The sequence below is a fragment of the Mustelus asterias genome, chromosome 6, assembly GCF_964213995.1.
Source record: "Mustelus asterias chromosome 6, sMusAst1.hap1.1, whole genome shotgun sequence".
Lineage (NCBI taxonomy): Eukaryota > Metazoa > Chordata > Chondrichthyes > Carcharhiniformes > Triakidae > Mustelus > Mustelus asterias.
In genome coordinates, this window is record NC_135806.1 from 98441732 (window position 1) to 98468745 (window position 27014).

The 27014-nt window shown below is 44.5% G+C and overlaps 1 protein-coding gene and 1 pseudogene across 1 annotated transcript in view; one reads left to right on the forward strand and one right to left on the reverse strand.

The window, feature by feature from the left end:
• The window catches only part of adgrv1 (adhesion G protein-coupled receptor V1), a 504809-nt gene that overhangs the window by 29780 nt on the left and 448015 nt on the right, over positions 1-27014 (reverse strand). The window contains exons 86-87 of the mRNA XM_078213879.1: positions 16644-16765; positions 13455-13646 (exon numbers count right to left, since the gene is read on the reverse strand). Coding sequence (XP_078070005.1) covers positions 13455-13646; positions 16644-16765 — 314 coding nt within the window. The remainder of the gene's footprint in view (positions 1-13454; positions 13647-16643; positions 16766-27014) is intronic.
• On the forward strand, positions 9825-9931 carry LOC144495374 (U2 spliceosomal RNA; annotated as a pseudogene).

Sequence of the window (27014 nt, forward strand, 5' to 3'; positions counted from 1 at the left end):
AGTAATGGTGGCCTGACAACTATAATGGGTTGTTGTTAAAACGTAATGCCAGTGACATCTACATCCCATGGAAGAATTTTTAAAAGTGACATTTGAAGATGTCAAAATATTATCTGTCAGAATGTTCCCAACTCCTCAGCAATCTTTCTCCTGTGGTCACAAACACTCTAATTTTTTTTAAAGAGTTTCTAAAACCCAAACCAGCACACAAGAATAGCAGGGTGGGGTGGTGAGTGGGTGAATTCAAATTTCACATTGGGCTCACAATGACCACCTTGTCCTCAGAAGAGGTGCATGTGGGGCCATCATCCTACCCAGCCTGGAGTTGGGAAGGCATTGCAAATTTCAAATTACTGCAAAAAATTCCTGACCACATTCCTACTTCCATCGCCATATGAAAATCTGGCGCAAGGTGTTCATTCAGACCCATGCTTCCACCTCCACACACGTTACCTTAACAGGCCCCACTCTAATCGTGGTTATCCTCTTGCACTTTATGTATTTTATAAAACATCTTTGGTTTTTGCTTGATTTTACCTGCCAATTTTTCAAAAATATCCTTTGTTTGCTTTTCTAATTTCCTTTCTAATATTACTGTTGCACTTTCCATACTCTTCTCAGCTTTCCGCGGTATTGTGCTTTTGCCATTTGATATAAAATTCCTTTTTATTGCCTTATCCTGCTCTGTGTACTCTTTGACATCCAGTTGATTTGGAATCCCCACCCACAATATGTTTGTTGGAACATATTAGTTCTGAATCCTCTTTAGAAACTCTTTGAATGCCCCCGTCCTATTCAAATGGCAGTTCCCAGTGCATTTTTGTCAAAAGACATCACACTTCAGTGAAATCCTCTGAAGTTGTAAGAGTAACTACCAAGTTCATGGAAGTAACCGATCAGCACAAAGTAATGTAAACAAAACCTTTCACTCAAATGGTCAAGGAAGCAACTGTGAGATGGCAGTATTTATTGACAAATTTCCCTGTGACATCATTGCCCTTGATTGCTGTTGTGTTCTCACCTTGCTTTCACTGGTGATTTCCAGGGAGCCCATAAAACCCATGGGCCAAAAGTAATGTCAGTATTGTCATAGTTGAGCTACTACTGTATTGAAATTGATAACCCCTCTCTCCTGAGGGGTTTGTGGAAACACGGCCGAATGTGCTTGAGTTAAATATGGAAGTGAGTGGATTGGAGCTGGATTCCTGATGTGCTCACATTTTCCAAACTTAACTCCTCTGGCTCATACCCAAACCCATGCACTCATCCAGTTAAAATTCTCCCAACCTGACTACACCACATACACAGGGACTGTGAAGTCAATGGAAAAGAAAATCCAGCATGATGTGAAACAGGACAATATTGCCTATGCTGTGTTGTAGTTGAAGACCAATTTCACATCTCACCCCCATGAGTCAGGAAGTTGAACCTAAAAAATAACAGGCATGCTTGGGTCAAGTGGCATGTTTAAAGTCTCAGAAAGCAAACGCCTGAAAAATCTTGTTTCATACCCATTCACTTCTGGTTTAAGCTTTGGCCAAAGAGGCAGGTTGGTAATTTATAAATGACAATGAGCCTGTTAAACTCATCCTGGTGAGAATTTGGTAGCTACGGGAGGTGTGGGCCTTTACACCCACCTCCCGGATCTAGTGTGTCTACAATCTGGTGCTTGCCCTCCAACCATTTCATGAGGCTTCCTGTCCTGCCCACAACACGGCCTCTGATCGCCCCCCCACCACGCTCCAATTCCTCCTCTCTTAGGCCTTCAACCTCCCCCGCCCCCACTCCTCCTCCCACCACACACATACCAGCCCATCAACCCTCCAGTAGGTCTTTCAATCCCTGCCATGGCCCACATTTTTCCCCTAGGTCTCCAATATGCCTGCCACTGGAACACCACTAGGTCTCTCATCCCTGTTAGACCCCTGACCTCCCACCAAGGCCTTCAATTATCCCACCTCAGGCCACTAATTCCCTGTGGCCTGGCCACTGATTTCCCCCTGAAGACACCACGCCTCATGAAGCCTCTGACTCCGGACCCCAGGTATCTACCGCCTTCAGGACGGTAGAATTGGCAAATCCGATCATCCCCTTCCCCCTTTAAGCAACCTGACACATTCCCCCACCATCAGAGCAACCCACCCCCCCAACTCATATCTATCTTTTCCCCCGGCCGTCACTGACTAGCTCTCTGCCCAAACAGAAATCAAGCCTATAAATCCAGCAGGGAATCTAATGGTGATAGATGACACATTGATGCTGTGGAGTTAAACTGCATAATATCTGAGGGAATCCCGACTCTCAGGCTCCTCTCAACTTTCAGACTGCCTCACTCCCAGCAGATCAGGAAATAAAACGTCTGCCCTGAATGTTAACTGATGACATTAGTTATCATCCACTGTTAAAAGCTCTTGTGCAAAACAGGAACACTGGCCAAAAGTACGCCATAAAAATAGATCCATCTCCTCAAGTTCCTCCATGCATAAATAGCATGATAATACTTTCTATGCATCATTAGACTTTCACCAATATAGAGATTTCTGTAACTAATTAACTATGTCAATTAGCCACTATTTATTTTATGGGCGGCAGTGAAAATTTCTCTGGTCAAACACATAATCATTTGCAGCAGAAGTTGACATAACAATCCAACCATGGTTAGTTATTGATTAACAATTTAAATTGGCTGAAGTATTCGGCACATACTTAAACTGCACCTGAACATAACAAAGACTTTAACCCCTAGTAGCACATTGTATAACTTTCCTCATTCTATTGAAAGGCTGGCAATCATTGATGGCTTCTTGGTCTTTTGGCTCAGATCAAACAGCCTGAGATCAGGTATGCCTGCCCTTGTCAGCTTGGATCTAGTGCATTCCTTTTGTGGGGACCATAAATTGGTTTTAACTTAAATTTGAATTTGTTTTTGGAACAAGCAAGGAGATGGATTAAGGGCTTGCCCTGTCCGTTCGGCATATTGGCTTTGTAACTCTGAGAAAGGAATAACATTTTTAAAAAATAATTTAAAACTTGTGAAAGCAAGTCCAAATCCCCAACTCTAATGCTTTAAGCAGCACTGTATTTTCTTTTGCTCACTCTTAGATGTGAAGGTGACCATATTCAGCATCTGTGGTGTTTTGTTAGTTTCCGATAGGTGTGTAGGTGTCTGCTCAGACTGATCTGAACCTGGCAGGTTCTGCTGCAAACAGGGGTGGATACCGCAGACAACTAAGTTTTCAGCAATTTGCTGGCTAGGAATTTCCTCCCTCTGCATTTTTTTCTCTCCACCTTTGATTTGTGCTTGCTTTTGAGGGAAGCCACATTTCTATTTGGTTGCACTAGGTGCAATGATCCTGGGAAAACTTCTCCAAGGCCTCGAAGTTGATATCAAAACCCCTAAGTTAAACTTTCAGAGTATCTTTGTAGTGCTTCCACTGATGAGAGCACACTCCAGACTCAAGCTCTTCAAGGAAGATTATTTTGGTAAGCCAGTGCCATATGTTCTGGTTACATGACCGTTCTAACTCAGTTGTGACTGTCTCAATATGGATCGGGATTTGTGGGTCTTGCCTATGGCGGGAATCAGCATGGGCGGGACCGGAAAAATTGGAAAGCAGCCAAAAATCCATGGACTAGATTCTCCAGCCTCATCCGCAGCTGGAATTCTGATAGCCACACTCACCCGGTTTGGCCTGCCTTTTGAAGGGGTTTACCAGGGGGGCGGTGACCACTGCCACATGCTAACAACCTCTTGGAGCAACAGGTGAGCACTGAGTGAAGTTGACTGCAGTGAGCCCTCTTGTGAAAAGTACTACACCATGCCCCCCCAATCCTAACACCCCAGCACTGCATCAGAGAATAATGTGAGCTGGTAACTAATGATGGTCGTACTTTGTGCCGGCATTGTTAATAGAAAGAAGACTCTCATAGAAACCCTACAGTGCAGGAGGAGGCCATTTGGTCCATTAAATCTGCACCGACTCTCCAACAGAACATCATACCAGGTCCATCCCCCACCGTATCCCCATAACCCCACGAACCTACATATCTTTGGACACTAAGAGGCAATTTAGCATGATCAGTCGACATAACCTGCACATCTTTGGACTGTGGAAGGAAAACAGAGCACCCAGAGGAACCCCACGTAGACATGAGGAGAACGTGTAAACTCCACACAGTCAGTCACCCGAGGCCGGAATTGAACCTGGGTCCCTGGCAGTGCCAACCACTGTGCCACCATGTCACCTTGTGGGTATGAGGAGTCAGAGTTCATGAACATGCATTGAACAAGCATGGGGTGTTTATTATTGGCTCCCAACAACCTGTAACATTCATCATGCCAGGAAAGTCTTTCCTTTCTTTATCACAATAATTTACATTTCTAAAGATTTTTCATTTAAGAACAGTCAAGGATCTTGTGGAAAGAACTGAGAGCTAAGCTGTTCAGGCAGCCACTCTCCAGCTTCCTACTGTTCGCAAGCATTATGAGTATTTTTTTCTCTAAAAATGATGGCATAATGATTCCTACCCAAAATGTCCAAAATTTTGATTTGATTTGGATTTATTATTGTCACATGTATTAATATACAGTGAAGAGTATTGTTTCTTGTGCACTATACAGATGAAGCATACCGTACATAGAGAAGGAAACAAGAGAGTGCAGAATGTAGTGTTACAGTCATCTTAATACGAGATAGATCCACTCAAAAAGTCTGATGGCAGCAGGGAAGAAGCTGTTCTCGAGTCAGTTTGTATGTGACCTCAGACTTTTGTATTTTTTTCCCGACGAAAGAACGTGGAAGAGAGAATGTCTGGGGTGCGTGGGGTCCTTAATTATACTGGCTGCTTTGCTGAGGCAGTGGGAAGTGTAGGCAGAGTCAATGGATGGGAGGCTGGTTTGCGTGATGGATTGGGCTACATTCATGACCTTTTGTACTTTCTTGCGGTCTTGGGCAGAGCAGGAGCCGTACCAAGTTCTGATACACCCAGAAAAAATGCTTTCTAAGGTGCATCTGTAAAAGTTGGTGAGAGTCGTAGTTGACACGCCAAATTTCCTCAGTCTTCTGAGAAAGTAGAGGCATTGGTGGACTTTCTTAATAATAGTGTCAGCATGGAGGGACCAGGGCATGTTGTTGGTGATCCAGACATCTAAAAACTTGCAGCTTTCGACCATTTCTACTTCGTCCCCATTGATGTAGACAGGGGCTTGTTCTCCACTACGCTTCCTGAAGTCGATGACTATCTCCTTCATTTTGTTGCTATTGAGGGAGAGATTATTGTTGTTGCATCAGTTCACCAGATTCACTATCTCATTCCTGTACTCTGTCTCGTCATTGTTGGAGATCTGACCCACTACGGTGGTGTCATCAGCAAACTTGAAAATCAAATTGGAGGGGAATTTGGCCACACAGTCATAGGTGCATAAAGAGTATAGTAGTAAAATACAGCTTTGTCAGTGAGTTAGCTCCCAAGTCAAAGGAAAAATGTCCTTAATGTATCATAATAGTGAATTGAAACATCTAAATTGCATGCTCATGAAAAAAATTAATGCAATGTGTTTTTCTTCATTAATGTCTTACCATTGTTGGGCATTAGGAAAATGATTGTGCTACATGCCCAGTACTGCCATGGAATTGGCAGAAAATGTTACATTGGGTTATCTATGGTCAGCATGCAACATGTAAAATCTGAAAGAATGCTGATTGTTACTTTAGTGGCCCTGGAGGTGGCTGGCTACATTCTGCTGCTACAGATGTCAGGGGCCAGATTTTCAAAGGCTCCCAGATTCGGGAGTCGGTGGAGGTTGGAAATCACAGTTCTGGACATCACTTCAGGTTTGCCTTTGGGACAGTTTCAAATGTTCAAAGTGCTGGCGGGGTTAGAAGGATTGGGAAATCTATTTGCCTCCAATGATCAGCCCTCTGAGCTCCTCTAGGGGCTTGTTAAGAGGCTGATGGTATTCAGGAATACAATCTTAAAAGCTAATTTTGGCGAATTTGAGTGCTCCAGTGCACGTAGGTGCATTGCTGCTGGGGTTGCTGCATTGCAAAAGAAAAGTTATTTGTTTAAGATTGAAAATGAATGACCAGGCCCTCAGGTAATCTGCACTGGGACAAGCACATTACCTTGGATTGGCCTGGTCACCCTCATTCTGAAGTCTCTACTTTCACGCACCTTTGATGAGCTGCCTGCTCTCCTCAGCAAGGCAATGGCAACCTCCAAAATGGCTGCCTTCCGCCTTTGCTGCTGAAGCCAATGAGGTAGCTTCTGCTTCTTGGATGTACTCAGCACCATTACCTAGCTGCCAAGCTCGCCTCCCGACCAATTAGGGCATTAACATTCAAGGTCGTATTGTGAGAACGATGACGTTGAGGCATGGGAGTTGGGGTCTCAAATTCATCTGGGCATCGGGTTCCCGATGCCGTTTTGAAAATCTGGCCCCAGAGGTTTGCAGCTTTGACACTTCACCCCTCTCTTAGATAGGCTCCCTGGCACTGCCAGTAATCTTACTTAGTAAATTTACAGAGGCCAGGCTAGCTTAGGAAGCCACTGGTGGAAGTCCTGCTGCGGCATGCGATCAAGGCAGGCCTCTGAAAGTGTTTTGTAGGACAGAAGATAAAAAATGCACAAGATAGAGGGAAAAGAGAAATGTTGCTTATCAGAAAGCACAGTTAAAGAGAAGGGCCTTGAGAAGTTTTTGAAAACAGAAAGTGAGGTGGCAAGATAAGAATAGTTCAACTGGATAACCCCTGAAAATAGGCGCAGTGAGTGCAATGTCTGATTATCCAGTACCCGATTGATTGCATTGTAGGCAGGATGCCAACTTTATTCTGCCTGTTGATGTCCATGTTTGCTGTATGCAGCCAACACTCTCCATGCTGTTGATTGCCTGCACAGATATTCAGGAGAGCCAAATACATGAGAAGCCAAGCACTTCTTAAAGGTTGTCTGCAGTGTTTAAAGCCAGCCTGCACCTCTTAAAGAGGAGGTGCATTGTTGCTGCTGGCGATTCTGAGTGCATTCTGAATATTGTGCTGTGGAAGATTAAGCAATGGTGGGCCATAGGAGACAGCAAACACCAAAGTATTCAGATGCTGAACCGCGGTTTTGGTGGAGGAGGTGGAAAGAAGGAAAGATGGCTTGTACTCTCAGGGACATTGGAGGCCCTCTAGACAAATGTTCATAAGGCAGTGGCAAGAGATAGCAGCAGAGATCAATGTCAGGGGTGTGGGCACAAGGGCCTACATGCTGTGCAGAGAGGAATTTAATGATCTCATGTGAATGTTCAAGGTCAAGATTGCATCTCTAAATGCTTCTAATTGCATCACTAACTTGCATTTTTCAATTCGCTACACATCTAAAGCTCACATCAGGTCTCATACCTAATATTCATATGCGTTATCCCACCCTTGCACAATTTGCAAGCCTTCCATCCTCATTTTACAGCATCTTCACCCTAACAACTATTCAACCATGAGGCCACATTGCCCAAATGCATTGCGTAATACTCACAGATGCACTTTCCTCTTTCTTACAGAAGTTAGTACACATCAGGGGACAGCAGGAATCACTGAGAGGGGAGAGGCAGATTTACATGTTTTAACCCCCATAGAGGAGGCAGCGCTGGACATAATGGGAAGCAGCATTGCTGAGAACCCTTCCTCCCTATTCTAGCAGCTTGTCTTATTCTGCATGCCTTTGCTTATTCTACCAGTCTTGCTCAATGCCAAGAGGAGGCCCTACATGGATTGTTTGGTTCGAAAGGTCTGTTTTTGTGCTGCATATCCTATAACTGGTCTGTGCACAAATAAGTACTTCAGCACCATCCAGGCCCCACCTTGTGGATGGTTAAAATTTTAAACAAGCGTGCAAAATCACCCAAAATTGGTAGAATTGCAGTAACAGCCAGAAAAGATAATCCAGCATTTCACTTGCAAGTAGCTGATGATCATTTTAGAACATAGAACATAGAAAGCCACAGCACAAACAGGCCCTTCGGCCCACAAGTTGTGCCGATCACATCCCCACCTCTAGGCCTATCTATAGCCCTCAATCCCATTAAATCCCATGTACTCATCCAGAAGTCTCTTAAAAGACCCCAACGAGTTTGCCTCCACCACCACCGACGTCAGCCGATTCCACTCACCCACCACCCTCTGAGTGAAAAACTTACCCCTGACATCTCCTCTGTACCTACCCCCCAGCACCTTAAACCTGTGTCCTCTTGTAGCAACCATTTCAGCCCTTGGAAATAGCCTCTGAGAGTCTACCCTATCCAGACCTCTCAACATCTTGTAAACCTCTATCAGGTCACCTCTCATCCTTCGTCTCTCCAGGGAGAAGAGACCAAGCTCCCTCAACCTATCCTCATAAGGCATGCCCCCCAATCCAGGCAACATCCTTGTAAATCTCCTCTGCACCCTTTCAATGGCTTCAACATCTTTCCTGTAATGAGGTGACCAGAACTGCGTGCAGTACTCCAAGTGGGGTCTAACCAGGGTCCTATAAAGCTGCAGCATTATCTCCCGACTCCTAAACTCAATCCCTCGATTAATGAAGGCCAGTACGCCGTACGCCTTCTTGACCGCATCCTCCACCTGCGAGGCCGATTTAAGAGTCCTATGGACCCGGACCCCAAGGTCCTTCTGATCCTCTACACTGCTAAGAATGGTACCCTTCATATTATACTGCTGCTTCATCCCATTGGATCTGCCAAAATGGATCACCACACACTTATCCGGGTTGAAGTCCATCTGCCACTTCTCCGCCCAGTCTTGCATTCTATCTATGTCTCGCTGCAACTTCTGACATCCCTCCAAACTATCCACAACACCACCTACCTTGGTGTCGTCAGCAAACTTACCAACCCATCCCTCCACTTCCTCATCCAGGTCATTTATGAAAATTTTAAGTGGCATGTGATGCAAATATTGTCGAATGTGTGTTTAGAGGTTTGGAAAGTTTTAGGCTGGTCCACAGAGCTCCAAATCTTTTTTTATTCATTCATGGGACATGGGCGTTGCTGGCTGGCCAGCATTTATTGTCCATCCCTAGTTGCCTGAGGGCAGTTGAGAGTCAACCACATTGCTGTGGCTCTGGAGTCACATGTCGGAAACTGATTAAAATTAAGATTTCCGTGTGGGGAAAGCCCTTATTTGGTACAGAGGCCAGTTTTCTGTCCAATGATCCAGTGGGGACAGGAACAGAGATGGGTGAGATGCAGTGTGGGACTAATTTCAACTCTCCGTGGTAGTGATGCTGCTCATAGTGCTGAAGGAGAGATCTGAGGTTTGGGCTAAACCTTCCAGTGCACCAGAAAGAAGCAAGATGTGACTGGTGGCTCACGTTCCTGCCGCTGGGGACAGCCCAACCCTGACTTTATTGATGCTGACCCTGGAGGTCATGACGGAGAGAAGGGAGTTCTTCTTCCTGCAGGGTACCAGGAGGAGGCCACCTGGTCATGCAACAGAGGATCGCTCCGCTTCTCGGCCTTTTGGCTAAGATCAAGTGTAGTATGGTCGGCAGCCCATGGTCGGCCGCACTTGGTCGAGGTCATTAGGTTACACTGAAGCTTCATGTTTCATATGAAGCAATTTTTTCAAGCGGCATCTCGGCCTTTTGTCTGAGATGCAAATGAGCTCAAGTCTTGGAGGAGGAACCTCCCCCTTCTCCAATCAGCTTGGCTCATGTAGATCGGGCCCAGGACAGGGTGGTTTGGTCGCTTGCCCTGTCTTGTCAGCCTGGATCTGAAATGTCTCAACTTGTTGAGACTCTGAATTTGATTTGATTTGATTGAATTGGAAAAGTATAAAAAAAAACAGAGGATCGCTTCTCGGCCTTTTGGCTAAGATCAAGTGTAGTATGGATTGGATGCTGCGCTTGGTCGAGGTCAGTAGGTTACATTTAAGCTTCATTTTGATATGAAGCAATTGTTAAAAGCGGCATCTCGGCCTTTTGGCTAAGATGCAAATGAGATCAAGCCTTGGAGGAGGAAACCGCCCCCTCCTCCAATCAGCTTGGCTCATGTAGATCAGGCCCAGGACAGGTGTGAAGGCCCTCTCTTGTCAGCTTGGATCGGAAATGTCTCAAGTTGTTGAGACTCTGAATTGGACTTGATTTGATTGAATTGGAAAAGTATTAAAAAAAACCGAGGTATCTCTCGGTTCAGCAGCATGTTGCACTTGGTCGTGGCCATTGGGTTGCATTTAAGCTTCATTTTCATATGAAGCTATTTTTAAAAGCGGCATTGATGCGCGATATAACTCACGAGGCTAGAGATGCTCGAGGAAATAAAGGCTTTTATTGACTACTACAATAGAGCTACCATATATAATACACGATCCCAGACTGAAGGGTCCCAGACAGAGCAGTGACCTTTATACCTCTCCCAGGAGGCGGAGCCCGACTGGGATGTACCATAATAACTATATTACAGGTAGAACAGCCCAACCCTAACCCCAACAGTAACATGTAGAACAACCCAACCCTAACCCCAACAGCAACATATATACAGACTCATAGTACTGGCCAGACCCTGGCTCAGTACTACCTGGTGGGAACCAACGATGGTTCACCACAGGCATCTTGGCCTTTTGGCTAAGATGCAAATCAGATCAAGCCTTGGGAGCGGAGACATCTGCCTACTCCAATCAGCTTGGCTCATGTAGATCAGGCCCAAGACAGGGTAAAGGGTCGCATACCCTGTCTCGTCAGCTTGGATTGGAAATGTCTCAACTTGTTGAGACTCTGAATTGGACTTGATTTGATTGAATTGGAAAAGTATTAAAAAAAAACAGAGATATCTCTCGGTTCAGCAGCATCTCCCTCCACTTCCTCTTCCCTCCTCTTGGTCCTGCTCCTCCTCCAGTGAGCGATCTCTTTCCAAGGCCTCATTGTCCTCAAGATCCACGCATATTTGAAGGGCCATGTTAAAGAGAGTGCAGCAAACAACTACAATAACTGCGCGCCCTACAGGATGGTGTTAGAAGGCACCATCTTACTTATCCAGTCACCAGAATTGTACCTTCAGAAGCCTGAAAACCGGGTCAATGTTGGTCCTACTGAGCAGGTGGCATTGGTCTCTATGCCTTTGTCTGGGGCTACTGTAGAGAAGCGAGTAGCCATCTATTTAAAGGATATCCTTTGTCCCTAGGATTTACCCATGCACTTTAAAGGTTGGAGTGAAGATATGCAGCAACTTGGACTTGCAAAAGATAAAGGGCTTATGGCAGCTGCCACGAAACTGAGCACACACATGGAGGAAGCTCTTGTTGTGGTCACACGTTAGTTGGATGGAGTGGGAGTGGGAGCCCTTCTCATTGGTGGACCTCAATGGCCAGTCGCTGGGTGCCTTGATGGTCAGATACAATCTATGATGCTCTGCACCAAGGGAAATCTGGAGATGGAGGTGAAACTCACTTCCCTCTGCTCATCGAGGCTGTATCTATTGTTAAATAAATATACAGTTCAGCTCTGGCAAAATGCGCATCAGTGCCATGCTGGACACAGTGGCAAGCAATATTTGTGAGATGTCAATAAGGTCCACTGTTGATCCTTGGAAGGAGCCAGAAGCAAAGTGGTTCAAGACCGCAGTGACTTTGATACAACTGTCAGGGCATGGCAACCAATGTTGCGAGTTGAAAGGTCTTTGCCGACAAGGGCACAGATGCTCATGTCCATCTGCCCGAAGAGTTGCAGTCTCCTGCAGCACTGGATTTTAATCACCTTCAGGTAACTTAGCTTTCGGCTCTAGATCCTCTTTTGAGGTATGGGCCTTCTGGCCCCTCTCTCCCTTCTTGTGCTCTCCTAATGCTCAGGGTTCTGCCCTTTCTGCAGACATATTTTCCCCTCATCACCACTGGGCCCAAAATCTGGGCAGCTGGCCATCCAATTGTCCTTAACAGCTTTGTCCATTGCTCTTCTGCCTCTGTGATGCCAGGGGTTTCCCAACCTTTATCAAGCCCTGGGTGCCGAGTGCCCACCTGTGTAGTGCCAGTGGCACCCCTTTTCCAAGTACCCAGTCCCCCTTTACCCTGCTGACCCCCGAGGTGATGCTCTGGGACACACTTGACTGTCGCGATTCTATGATTCTATGACTGGCTCTCCATTCTGTACCACCCTCCTTTCAGCTAATCAGTTTTTGAAGGCATGGGTACCTGACTGCCCCTTTTAAATGTGGCACAACAAGCCTTGACAAACTCTCAACAAGCTTTAAAACAGTTTTAACTAACCTCAGGAGGGAGGAGAGTGGGATTGCTGCCCTGCCTACCCATGGCCTGGGCGATTCTTGCTGGCTCTGGCAACGTCCCTTTGAAATTGACGTTTCCCGTCACTGGTATTTCGGGACCAGCCATTCTCCACTCCCAACTTTGGGAGGGTACATAAATTCAGCTCATAATGGTGGAGTGGAAACCACAGGAAGGAGAGGGTTAAGATGCTGACAGTAGAACAGAAAGTGATTGCGGGGGGAGAAGGATGGAGGGTCTCGCAAATATTGGGTGGAGTGAGGGCCTGGAGAGATTGGAAGATGAGAATGATAACTTTGAAATCAATTTGCCCATGTATAGGGAGCTTGGAAAGGTTGGGAATAATCTGGGTGGGCGCGGGGTGTCATGAGTGGCAGTGCTTTATGTGAATGGGGATGACATTTTGGATGAATTGTCTTTTATCAAGAAATCAGGTAGGAATTAGGCAAGGGTCACTTTGGAGAAGGTCAATCTTGAGTTAAAATGGGCATGAATTAAGTTCTAGTTGGTAGTTGGGTACAGATAAGGACAATTTAAGAAGGGATAGACATGCTAGAATTTAGAGAAATATATAGAAATATTAGCAAATGAATGCTTAAATTACTCTTTTGATCCTTTTGTTTGCTTTTCCACTGAGGTGCTATCTCATTTATTTTATTGAAGCAAAAATAACGGCAAATGAAAATGTTGATGAAATTTGTTGTTTGCATGGATGGACCACAAAGAGAGACATGCACAATCTCAACTAACCAATGACACAATTAAATCATGAAAATTTGTAGGCCCTTTGCCTGAATGATCACAAGCCTCACTGAACGCATCTGAAAATTCCCTTGAGAGCCACTAACACCTGTTTAACAACCAGTGAGAAAGAATCCCCAACACCTCACCATTGTTCCCAGCCATCTTGAATAATTTCGCAGCATTCAAAGTTTTCCAAGGAAGCATCTGGGGCAGAATATTAGCTGACTAAAATGTTACATATATGGTTGTGCTAAAGGAGAAAGCTTTAACATCACATCAGGAGGGAAAAAATGTTCATTCTTAAGACACTCATTTTGTTAATGGGATTTCATTACTTATATAAAATGTATTGACAAGAATATCCATATACACTTCAAAATAAACACCAATGGTCAGATAAATTTAGTGTACTGAAGCAGCCTTAAAATCAAGCCTCTATGAAAGTATAGCTCTGATGAGTGTTACCTCCTCCATTGCTGTAATCAGGTTTTGAGTGGATTTGCTGATCTCTCCTCCCATTGATGGTGCACCGCTACCTGGTGTGAGATAAGCTGACCCTGGACTTGGATGACCATTAATTTCCATACTGTAGCTTGCTTTTACTGGCCAGCAGAGCTGGTTATGCAAGATAAAATATACCACAAAAACGTACAGGCCCTAAAAAACACAACCAAAAATATTATAAACAGTCTATCAAGGTGGTAAAAATAGATTAGATAAAAGCTTAAAAATGTAATATACAAGTAAAAAGAGGTTTGTTCCTGGCAAGTTTTTTACACAGAGGGTGGTGGGTACCTGCCTGGAACTCACTGCCGGAGGAGGTAGTGGAAGCAGATACGATAGTGACTTTTAAAGGGCGTCTTGACAAATACATGAATCGGATAGGGATGGAGGGATATGGTCCCCGGAAGGGTAGGGGGTTTTAGTTCAATCAGACAGCATGTTTGGTGCAGGCTTGGAGGGCCGAATGGCCTGTTCCTGTTCTGTAATTTTCTTTATTCCTTATAACAGGATTGCTAGTATGTAGATTTTTGACCATTTTATTTGTATTACCTTGTTTCCTTTTTTGTAAAGTTTTTTGGTGAGCATCAACATCTAATTACTAATTTGTGATCTGGGTTCATTTTCTGTTATCCCTAGTAATATTTTCCTCTGATCTTAACAATATGGCTATACTCATTGGAATTTAGAAGAATGAGGGGAGATCTTATAGAAACATATAAGATTATGAAGGGAATAGATAAGATAGAAACAGGGAAGTTGTTTCCACTGGTGGGGGTGAAACTAGAACTTGGGGGAGTAGCCTCAAAATAAGGGGAAGCAGATTTAGGACTGAGTTGAGGAGGAACTTCTTCACACAAAGGGTTGTGAATCTGTGGAATTCCCTGCCTAGTGAAGCAGTTGAGGCTGCCTCATTGAATGTTTTTAAGGCAAGGATAGATACATTTTTGAATAGTAAAGGAATTAAGGGTTATGGTGAGCGGGCGGGTAAGTGGAGCTGAGTCCACAAAAAGATCAGCCATGATCTTATTGAATGGCGGAGCAGGCTCGAGGGGCCAGATGGCCTACTCCTGCTCCTAGTTCTTATGTTCTTATGTTAATTTCTGTTTTTGAGATTAAGTGCACTGATATCTGGCGATGCCTTTCCCGCTGGCCAGAATGGCGGGATTCTGCACCAGATTGGCAGCTCATTAATTATGCACAGGTGAGTTCCCCAAGCATCACCTGGTGGGCTGGCAGCTGATTTGTCTAACCGCTGCCGTCAACTGGCAGGTTTGAAGGTCCTGGCACCATCTTTAAATATAAGCCCAGCACACTCTCATCACTCTCTCCAGTCCACCTATCCTCACCAGACCAAGCAGGATGTATGCAACCCAGAGGGAAAAGTCTAGCAGCCTCAGGAAGAAGTATGTTCCTCGATTCAACCCCCCCCTCCCCCCCCTATACTCCCCGAACCCAAGGGTTGTACTGATCTGTGATGGAGACATAGGAGGGTCCAAAGGTCCAACGACATGGTGCTATCCACAAAGACCAGCTTTGAATGGAGATGCAGGGCAGGAACTGATCTGCCTTGCAAAGTGTGAACAGCACATCAGGACCAGAAAGGGTTTAGATGAATGTAATTGCCCACTGGCATGACCAAGATTGGAAAGGCATGAAGGGATGCCGGTGGGCAGTTGTTTTAATGAGCATTCATGAGATACAAATTAATGCAAGTGGTGTTCATGCCACCGGCCAGCGGGAAGACCGAAACCGCCCCTGCCCATATTGGGAGAATCGTAACGTGATTTTACACTGGTGGGTTTCCGACTTCTTGGCTCCTGTTAGATTCTCCACTCCCACAAACTCACCATGGGTGGGATGGAAGAATTCCATCCTATGTGTTAGCAAGATGGATAACAATCAGTATCTAAATACATCGTAACTTAACCCCTTCCCTGCTGGATAGATAATAATTTTACATGTTTTGACAAAAAAGCAGTTTGAGGGTTAATTTGATATGTATCCAGTTTAGGTAATCGCATTCCATTTCCACTTTAAGTTTGTTTGACTGTACATCGAGGTACTGCTGGAGGGGGCAAAAAAGATCTGTTTCTTTTTGGTGCACTGTCAAGGTTAATCATTTGTTAGAGGCTACCATCTCACGCTCAGTAAACAGCCTCTCAGGCCGATTTTCATTTGCGCATAGTTGTTTAAAAGTATGATATAACAGCTTTACAGAAACAATTGCCCTTCTGTAGTTGTTTGTGCCCAATGTCCCAAATTCCCACAAGGCTTTAAACCCTTATAAGGAAGCTCCTAGTCAAAACAAAATACCACACTGCCAAGATCATCTTTTCTCACCAGCATACATCACTGCAGCCTAAACAGGCCGGGATGGCACTGTTCATTTTACATGTTTATCAAATTCAGAAACATCACTGTAAATATCTGAGGATTTTGCCTACATTAAAGATTAGAATTTTCAAAAACGCTACTCATGTTAATCAATACAGAAAATCATCATTTAAAAAAATAGAATTTGTGCTTAGAATTTAATTATATAAATTTTGCATGAAGTGTGCCTCAGGAGATGGCACAGGCTGGCAGCATGTACCAATTTCTGTCCTTGATCATCAGCCCCAGTTATTCCTGATCTCACAGGGCATCATGGTATTTAGAACATCCTCACTGTAGACGGTATCCTTAATTCTGCACAGCTTCTGTGCGCCCACATTTACCTAACTGCAATCAGTGCAGTTAACTACTCAAACCTCAGTGATCGCAGGGGGCTTGGAAAGTTACCAGAAAATCTTGAAAACAGAATCAACGCAAACATATTTTTTTCTCCAAATTTCTTCAATTGGATTACATTTTTTTTTTCAAATCCCAATTCATACAGGACAAAAATGAAGTGAATTCATATTTAAACTGAATTAATCCATACTTCCATTTTACAATATCAGACTCAATTCTGCTGGGAGACTGCAGAAGAACTAATGTGGAGAATTTGCTACCAGACTTTCAGAGGCATACAATGCTTAGCTGAAGCAGTTTAGAAGCATGTAACTAAAAATATTTTTTTTGTTTGTAATCACGTCAGTTTAATGTTTTTCATACTCTATTCTCCTTCTGTCTGATGGCAATGAGTTCCAAATATGTGCACATACTTACCTGTAAGGTGTTAAAAATAATAAACAGAATTAACATCCAGAAGTGTCGATACACCATATGTAGGCCTCCCCACAGCCATGTCAGTGATAGCAAAGCGAAAAGGTATAGCACAAGGGGAACCTCTGTGAATAAAGGACGAAAAGGGTGAGATGACATATTAGAAAGTTCCAGAACATATCATAATTGATTAAAAATGTTGCATTATCTGTTGATTTCCATTCTGTAATTATCAATATGTGCAAAACTGTGGGGGAGATATTATGCTCCTGTTTTTAGGGATGGGAATGGCAGAGGGGGTGGAGAAAAGCATGGGAGTCCAAAAATGGCTTTTACGCCGGCAAGATTTCCTGGTGCGATTATCCCAGCCCCCTGCCAATGATGTAACAGGATCAAAAACTGGGATCGCCATTTGCATCAATTTAAATGTCGGTATCAGGCCTTTGGGGGTGCGATTCCCCCCCAAAGATTCTAAGTGCTGAATTTGCGGGAAAACTGGTGTAAATCACGATTGTTTTTCAGTGGGAGTTCAGACTTGAATCTCCCACGCACTGTGCACTACAGAGCTCACAATCGTGAATATCATTAAAAGCTTGGGGGGGCGGGGCCTATTCACTCCAGAGGTTGACAGCTCTGACCAGTGGCCCCGAACTGTCAGCCTGCACTTTGCTGCCAGCTCAATCGCTGGCCAGCCCGGGACCTCCACAGTGCTGCCCATCCACCCCTCTCCATGGCCCGAACGCGGCCTACGCAAGCATTCCTGGGACAGCCCCGACGCCACCTCCCCCCCATCCCGGAATGCCCCGATCTCCAGCCCCCCCCCCACCCAGCAGTGATGATCCCCATGGAAGACACCCCCCACAGGAGGTAGACCCCCCCCCCCCCAGGAGGCAGAGCCACCCTACCCTGGCAGAGCCCCACCCTTCCACGAGAAGCACACCCCCCCAGCAGATGCCCCCAGAGCCCGCCCCGATCGTGGCCTCCTTCCAGTCCTGACTGGATCCAAATGGCAGAGTGGCAGCAGGACCCCCTACCCCTACCAATCACCCTTAGGCCCTACCCCCAATAGGCCCCAACCCCCCTGGTGGGCAGTGCCAAGGTGCCCCTTGGGCATGGGCACTTTGCCCCTTGGGTAGTGCCAGGGGCACAGGCTGGCACTGCCAGGGTGCCCATGCCCAGGGGGCACCACCCCCTGCTGCCCGACCCCCTGAGGGGCCCCGATTGCCCCAGTTTCACTCCAGCAGGGTCTCCTGCCAGTTCCCTGAAAGTGGGGAGGTACTCTAAACCCCGCTGGAGTGAATTTGTACTGGTGGGGTGGGAGGTGCGATCGGACTTCGGCCCGATAATCACATGCAAATAATATTAAAGATAGATTTAAAGTACTTACCTGGTCTTCCTGCCGGTTTCCTGTGTGGTCCCAACTGCTCCTGATTCCGAAGTGGGAGACGTGCATGCATCGGGAACGCATGCATGAATCCCGCTAATCGGCGCACGCGCATATCTCCCGACTGAACCCGCCAAATATTAGTGGGTTGGAATGGAAGAATTGCCCTCTTTATGTCTGATAGAGTCCCCCATGTTAAATTATCAATTCACGTCAGTGTGAGGGCACACTAACGACATGCACCTGGTGAGCAGAACCCACTGGAGGGGCACGGGTGAGTACAGCCCCTGGGGGAGCGAGGGGGGAGGGGGGGGGCTTGCAGGCATGCAAGGCAGTACTCAAGCAGTGCCTGGGCATTACTCCCCAGCAGTTCCCGGGCACTGCCGGGGGATGTTGTGTGGTGTGGTGTTCCATGGTGGTGATGGGGGCCAGAGTTGTGAGAGGGGAAGGAAGTGCTGGGGGGGCTAAGATCCTGGGGGGGGGGGGGGTTAATTCCACGGGGGGACGGGACAGGGGGAGGGAGAGTTCTGTGGGAGGAGGGGCAGTTCTATGCGAGGTGGAGGGGCGTTTTGCTTTTTATCTATTTAAATCTGGGCGCCCTTTAGAAAAAGGCACCCTGATTGTTACCAACTTAAATTGCTGACGAAGGGTCATCCAGACTCAAAATCGTGGCTCTATTTTCTCTCCACAGATGCTGTCAGACCTGCTGAGATTTTCCAGCATTTTCTGTTCTTGTTTCAGATTCCAGCATCCGCAGTATTTTGCCTTTGTTCCTTCTTACATAATTTGTTTCAAATAATGAAGGTTTCAACCTACAAGTTTGTCAGAATCATGTAAACACGTAGCATCTATTTTGAACATACAGCAAATAGGAAACCGAAGAACATGAGACTCCAACTTGAAACATTTGCTTTAACGCTCAAGCTAACATAAACAAAGATTAAATAGATATTCTATCCAAATAATCAAAACTGAATCATTTGAATACTCCCTGCAGTGGCAATACAGAGGCTAATTGAATCTATCAATGTAAATAACCTCAATAAACAACATCTAGAAATAACTCAAATTAGATTTGACCTAATTAGATTAACAATTCAGGTTGATGCTTGCGTATTGTGGAATCATACAATATGCCATTCACCCATTGTACCTGGGGTCTCTTTGATAGAGCTAGCCAATTAGTCTCCCTCTCCTGCTCTCTCCCCATAGCCCTGCAATTTTTTTCTTTTCCAAGCAGAGATTTGATTCCCTTTTGAAAGCAGCTATTCAATCCGCTTCCAACCTTTCATGCAGTACAAACCAGTTTGCAAAATGTAAATAAAACTCATCAACTCTCTGGTTATTTTGCTCATTATTTTAAACGGTTTCCCCTGGTTACTGATCCTCCTGATGTGGAGATGCCGGCATTGGACTGGGGTAAATACAGTAAGAGTTTTAACAACACCAGGGTTAAAGTCCAACAGGTTTATTTGGTAGCAAATGCCATTAGCTTTCGGAGCGCTGCTCCTTCCAGCCAGGGCAGCGCTCCAAAAGCTAATGGCATTTGCTACCAAATAAACCTGTTGGACTTTAACCTGGCGTTGTTAAAACTCTTACTGATCCTCCTGCCAGAAGGAACAGTTTCTGCTTATTTACTTTATCAAAACCCTTCATAATTCTGAACACATCTGTTAAATCGCCCCTTAACTTTCTGAGATCTAAGAAGAATATTCTCATCTTCACTATTGCCTTTCCATATCTTAGAACCTTATCCCTGGGATCACAGTGATAAAACTCCTCTGCACCCTCTCTGAGATCCTGACATCCTTCCCTTGTAACCAAGATTGCCAAATAGATAAGTACTGTTTACTGGTGTCTCAAAACAGACATTTTGATCTCCTATTAGGAAGCCAAAAAAAGCATTGATCATCTAGGAGGAATGCACGAGGAAGCCATCCAAGTTTCTTCGTCACTGACTCCAAAGCTGCTCATGTGAACTTTAAAAAAATGAATTTATGGGATGTGGGCGTCACCGGGTAGGCCAGCATTTATGCCCATCCATTGTTGCCCTTTAGTCAGTGGTGGTAAGCTTCCTTTTTGAGCCGTGCAGTCCCTGAGGTGTAGGTATATCTACTGTGCTGTTAGGGAGGGACTTCCAGGATTTTAACCCAGTGACAATGAAGGAACAGCAATATATTTCGAAGTCAGGATGGTGAGTGTTCCCAGGTATCTGCTGCTCTTGCCTTTCTAGATGGTACTGGTCTTGGGTTTGGAAGGTGCTGCCGATGGAACCTTGGTGAGTTTCTCCAATGCATTTTGTAGATGATACACATGGCTGCCATTGTTTGTTGATTGAGTAGGGAGTGAATGTTTGTGGAAAGGGTTGCAATCAAGTGGGCTGCTTTGTGCTGGATGGGTCAAGCTTCTTGAGTGTTGTTGGAGCTGCACCCATCCAGTCAAGCGGAGAACATTCCATTACACTCTTGTGCCTTGTAGATTGTGGACAGGCTTTGGGGAGTCAGGAAGTGAGTTACTCACCACAGCATCCCTAGCCTTTGACTGCTCTTGTAGTCACAATATTTATATGGCTATTCCAGTTCAGTTACTGGCCAATGGTAACTCCTCAGGGTGTTGATAGCAGGGGATTCAGTGATGGTAATGCCATTGAATGTCATGGGGAAATGGTTAGATTCTCTCTTGTTGCGGATGGGCATTGCCTGGCACTTGTGTGGCGCCAATGTTACTTGCCACTTGTCAGCCCAAACCTGGATATTATCCAGATCTTGCTGCTTTTGGACATGGACTTCTTCAGTATCTGAGGAGCATGGAATGGTACTGAACATTGTGCAATCATCAGTGAACATCCCCAATTCTGACCTTGCAGAAGGGAAATCACTGATGAAGCAGCTGAAGATATTTGGGCCTAGGGCACTAGCCTGAGGAACTCCTGCAGTGATGATCTGGACTTGAGATGATTAACCTCTAACCACCAAAACGAACTTCCTTTGTGCCAGGTATGACTCCAACCAGTGGAGCGTTTTCTCCCGATTCCTATTGACTAATTTTTACAAGGGCTCTTTGAGGCCAAACTTGGTCAAATGCTGCCTTGATGTCAAGGGCAGTCACTCTCACCGCACCTTGAGCATTCAGTTATCTGGCTCATGTTTGAACCAAGGCTGTAATGAGTCAGGAGCTGAGTGACCCTGGCAGAACCCAAACTGAGTGTCCGTGAGCAGACTACTGCTCAGTAGGTGCTGCTTGATAGCACTGCTGATGATCCTTTCCATCATTTCACTGATGATCGAGCATAGACTGATGGGTGGGGACAGAGTGGCTGCTGGTCAGAAGGAGTAAAAAGACTGGCTGCTGATGTGTACGAGAGTGAGAGTGCATGTGTGAGTGACAGAGAGACTGTGTGTGAGGGAAAGAGACTGTATGAGAGAGTGTGAGTGTGTGAGAGTGAGAGTGTATTCATATGTGAGTGTGTGTGTAAGCAAGAGTGAATGTGTATGTGTCAGCGAGAGCATTTGTGTGTGTGTGTGTGAGCAAGGTTGTGTGTACATGTGTGATAATGTGTGTGTGTGAGCGAGAGTGTGTGTGTGAGTGTGTGTTTAATAATGTGTGTGTGTTGTTACCAGATACCAGATACCAGAGCAGAAAGCCCAATGTATATTGTGGAGCCTGACTAGACTCCAATGTTTTTTTTCTATTCGGCATTAGTGTGAGGATAAGGTGTTTCACTCCAGGTGTGATTCTATTGGCACTCTAGGAAGCTTTTATCAAAACAAACTTTATTTAATAATGCAGTTTAACTATAACAAATGAATTAGCTTAACTTTACCAATTGAAATACCTAAACATGAGAAGATACAATTCTTAACTGAACCTTTCTCTATTAATTCCAATTCAAGCAATATTCCTCTTATAGACTTACAGACTCCTCTTCAAAATCTGTTAACAAATATCATAGATTTACATGCTTGTACACTCCTAGAGCCTTTTGAACACCTCTGGAGAGAGAGACAGCCCCAAACAGCAGCCTCCAGAAAGAGAGACAGACAGAAAGACACCTCTTACTTCTTTCAGGACCACGCAGAAACTGACTGTTTAAAATAAAAGAGGATTCTGTGTTTCTCCTGCAAATTTATCTCCACCCATTCGCATGACTCTACCTCTGTCAATCAACATAATCAAAACACAGAAAAATCCAAATAAACAAAAATGCTTAAATTCAGATTAAAACAAACACATCCCAAACTAAAATCAATCATTAGCCTGCATTCTCAGCATGTGAGCTGACTGGTGTAGACAAATCGGCACTATGTAAAACAGGGCTCAATTCCAAACATACCCCTTACAAGAAACATGATATGAATACATTTCTTAAAAGGCACAGTATCATCACAGTGTGAGTGAGAGTGTGTGAGACTGAGAGAGTGAGTGTGTGTGTGCGTGTGTGAGCAAGATAGTATGTGTTTGTGTATATGTGTAAGCAATTTATTGCTTTAACATTTCTTTATCTTTACTCAGAAAGTTGTTTCCTTTCTTCATAATTCAGCATCTTAGTGGGATTTATGTTCAATGTTGTGCCAAACCATAGGTGGGATTTTATGGTCTCGCTCGTCCTGAAACCTTAAAATCCAGCCCAAAGTCAACGGACCTTTCCCATTGTCCGCCCCTCGCCTGCTCCGATTCCCGTGGCGGCCGGGAAGGTAAGATTTCAGTCCATATCTTTTTGAAATTTGCTCATCGGCCCATTGTGTGAGAAGAAAGATTGAAATGTGACTCCTCACATGAAAAGGTTAGACAAGCCTGCCATAGAGCAGTGAGCTAGAGGAAGGGAAGGAAGTATATGACTACAAACAGGAAAGATGAAAGCTGATAAACCAGAAACATTCATTTAAGGCCAATTAATTGAAAACATATTGTTTTAGAAGAAGTTTTAGCTTTGGAATATTTTGTAAACCTATCAGTGATACAAACATTTAATATTTTAAAACTAAGTCACCCTTATTCTGTAGTGATCCAATACTATCAGCAATGTGGCATTGGAAGATAATATGCATGTGCAATCTGCTATGACTAAGTGTAGCTGATCTTTTCTGGTCGATTTGACCTGCTCCATTCTTGTTTAAGCACAAGCTTGATAATGTTCTTTTCCCTCCTGAGTATCTTTGAACCTTGACCCTGAATGGTACTTAGTGACATAGCAAGTTGGAAAAACTAATGCATAAACTGAAGAATAGACTGCAGGTTTATTTTTACTCTGCTGAGTTGTCAGGCATTGAGAGAAAGGGAAAGCTATAAAAAGCACCATTTAGGGGAAGATGTGGTGTTAGGATAAAAGCGAAGGGAGAGTAAATGTGCTTACCTGGAGCCATGGACTCACAGGAATAGTTTGGTCAAATTAGCTGTTGTAACTTCTCTGGGCCTCTCAATTAAAATGAATGTAGATGAAATTTGGCATTTCTTTTACTTTATCCAATCATTTTGATCATTTTGTTTTCTCCTTTGATTAATCAGTCAACCCTGATGATCGCATCAATGGGATTGTAAAGGGACAGTATTCAAACACGCACAGATGTAACTCCCTCAAAAACCAATGGATATTCATTCCATTCCATTTGAATCATTAAATATGTAAAGCTAGCATCCATAAAGATGTCAGGAGGACACATAAAATGAAAGCAGGAGACCAAATATTCAGACAAACAAGTTGCAAAAGAGAAGATTATGGGCGGGATTTTCCGGCCGCGCTTGCCTCAAAACCGGAAAATCTCGCCCAATGTCAACAGATCTTACCATAGCCCACAGCCACCCCCCCTCCCCCCCGCCTGCTCGCTACGATTCCTGTGGAGGGCGGGATGAAAAAAATAAGTGGAAAAGATATTCTCTGGACTCAACTTTTGCAATTATTGATGGATGCAGTAGGTTGGCAACTCTGGTTGGAGGTATTCCTGTATTGGCAGTTTGTGAAGATTGACCACGTGATATCTCGGATGGGGGTTTGGGTAACCATCCAGTCTCTTGGTACTGAGCAGGCATTGGGATGTTGGGCTGCATAGTGCAGGTGGGCACTGAAGGAGTGTCTGTGATGGCATGTGCCCTCAGCCAACCCGCTGGAAATGATATATCCTCCTGATGATCTCCTAAGGATCAGTGCTGATTGGCACCGGTGACTATAAATGTCAACTTCATATTTTTAGGGTACTCGAAAATAAATTATTATATTTCTGCTCTTTCCACAGAATCAGTAGTACAACAGGTACATTTATTCTGAGTCCTCCGAGTGATGTTAACATGCAACATAACTTTAGATGTGTTTATTTTTAGCACATCTTGTAAGTAAATTAATGCACAACTTTAAATGTCTAACCAAGACTTGGAAAGTACCACCGATATATCCAAACAGGAAGGAATCAGCTGGTGACAAGATGCTGTGGGTTACTTTCTTTCAGTTATAGTGTAGGCTGCTGACCTATACTGTGGTTAATTTCAAACACCACCTACTCCATGAACTATTTATAGAAATTTATGCAATGGAACGTTTGGCCATATTTTCATAGATCTGCATTTTTTCCACTAATCTATCTGCTGTGTTGTGAATGCTTCGTAGAGCTTACATCGGAAGGTTACAGTTTAAGATCTCATAAAATGCTTTTCTCGTGCTTAACACTAAATTCTCCCAGAGGCAAAGCACTCTCACATCCTTTGCTCTGAAATATGCCCAAGTGTGCAAAGTGGTCTGGGGAAACTTGCCATGCTGGAGAAAAATAACTTAAGTTATGACTTTGAACTTATGCTGGATGATCACTTCAACATTGGTGATAATTAGTATCAGACGTGTCATACTCTTTTACATTAGATTGAATAGCCAGAATAGTCTATGTAACCTTTTATATCAAAGAACAATTCAGTAACCTCAAATTTATAACAGTATAACAAAATGAAAGCAAAAATTTGATTCCATCTTTTACACAGAACTATAGAAGTTTTCAGTGTAGATGAAAGCCATCGGTCCATCTTGCCTGTATTAGCTTTCTGCTGGAGCAGTCCAAAACTAATCCAACTGCCCTGATCTCTTCCTGTAATCTTGTTTCTCCCTCTGCTTCAAGTGTTATCAACTCTTCCTTTAAAAGGCGCAGTAATGCTTGTCTCAACTATTTTCTATGACAAAAAATTCTGAACTTCATATGTAAACGTAGTTTTCCAAACTTCTCTCTCCAATTTCTTTTAAACTGATAGCCCCCTGTTACTGACTCTCCAATCAGGGGAAATAGTCAGTACCTATCAAACTCTTCATCATTTTAAACAATTCCAGCAAATCTTCTTTTAGGCTTTTTCTGCTTCAGTGCAAGTAGTCCCAGTACCAGTCCCTTCTCATAACTGTTGCTTTCACATCCCTGCCAGGATCCTAGAGTGAAACTATTCAGACTTCCTTTCTGATTTAATCAACTTTTTTTACAGCAGAGTGCTGACAACGGCACACAATATTCTAACTATGTCTAATCTATGGCTGATAAGACTGAAATTGAACATGGAAGGCTGGAAAAGGCATTGAAGAAGCAAAATACTGCAAAAGCTGGAAATCACTTCCAAGTTATATCCTGACTTGGAAATATATTGACATTCCTTTATCATTGCTGAATCCTGGGTCACCCTACCAAACAGGACTGTGGGAATATACTCACCATAAAAACTGCAATGGTTCAAGAAGGTGGATCATCATCACCTTCACAAGGGCAATTAGGGGTGGATAATAAATACTGGCCTTTCCAAAAAATGAATGTAAAAAAAGATTGATTTACAAACATAAGAGAGATTTTAGTTCCCCAACACAGGTGAGGCTGGGTCAAGCAACATGTAAAAATGGAAAACATCTGAAAATCTATCCCAAGTCGCTTCTAGTCTGCCCACTTTGAGTTATGATGTGGAGATGCCGGCGTTGGACTGGGGTGAACACGGTAAGAAGTCTCACAACACCAGGTTAAGGTCCAACAGGTTTATTTGGTAGCAAATACCATAAGCTTTCGGAGCACTGCTCCTTCGTCAGATGGAGTGGAAATGTGCTCTCATACAGTGCAAACAGACAAAATCAAGTTGCAGAATACTGATTAGAATGCGAATCCTACAACCAGCCAGGTCTTAAAGGTACAGACAATGTGGGTGGAGGGAACATTAAACACAAGTTAAAGAAATGTGTATTGTCTCCAGACAGAACAGCTAGTGAGATTCTACAAGCCCAGGAGGCAAGCTGTGGGGGTTACTGATAATGTGACATAAATCCAACATCCCAGTTTAGGCCGTCCTCGTGTGCGGAACTTGGCTATCAGGTTCTGCTCAGCGACTCTGCGCTGTCGTGTGTCGTGAAGGCCGCCTTGGAGAACGCTTACCTGAAGATCCAAGGCTGAATGCCGTGACTGCTGAAGTGCTCCCCCACAGGAAGAGAACAGTCTTGCCTGGTGATTGTCGAGCGGTGTTCATTCATCCGTTGTCGTAGTGTCTGCATGGTTTCCCCAATGACGACACCACACAACCCTGCCACAGCAACCTCTGCAAGACGTGCTGGATCATCAACACGGATGCCATAATCTCACGTGAAAACACCATCTAGCAGGTACACGGTACCTACTCTTGCAACTCGGCCAACATTGTCTACCTGATACGCTGCAGGAAAGGATGTCCCGAGGCATGGTACATTGGGGAAATCATGCAGACACTACGACAACGGATGAATGAACACCACTCGACAATCACCAGGCAAGACGGTTCTCTTCCTGTGGGGGAGCACTTCAGCAGTCACGGGCATTCAGCCTTGGATCTTCAGGTAAGCGTTCTCCAAGGCGGCCTTCATGACACACGACAGCGCAGAGTCACTGAGCAGAAACTGATAGCCAAGTTCCGCACACATGAGGACGGCCTAAACCGGGATGTTGGATTTATGTCACATTATCAGTAACCCCCATAGCTTGCCTCCTGGGCTTGTAGAATCTCACTAGCTGTTCTGT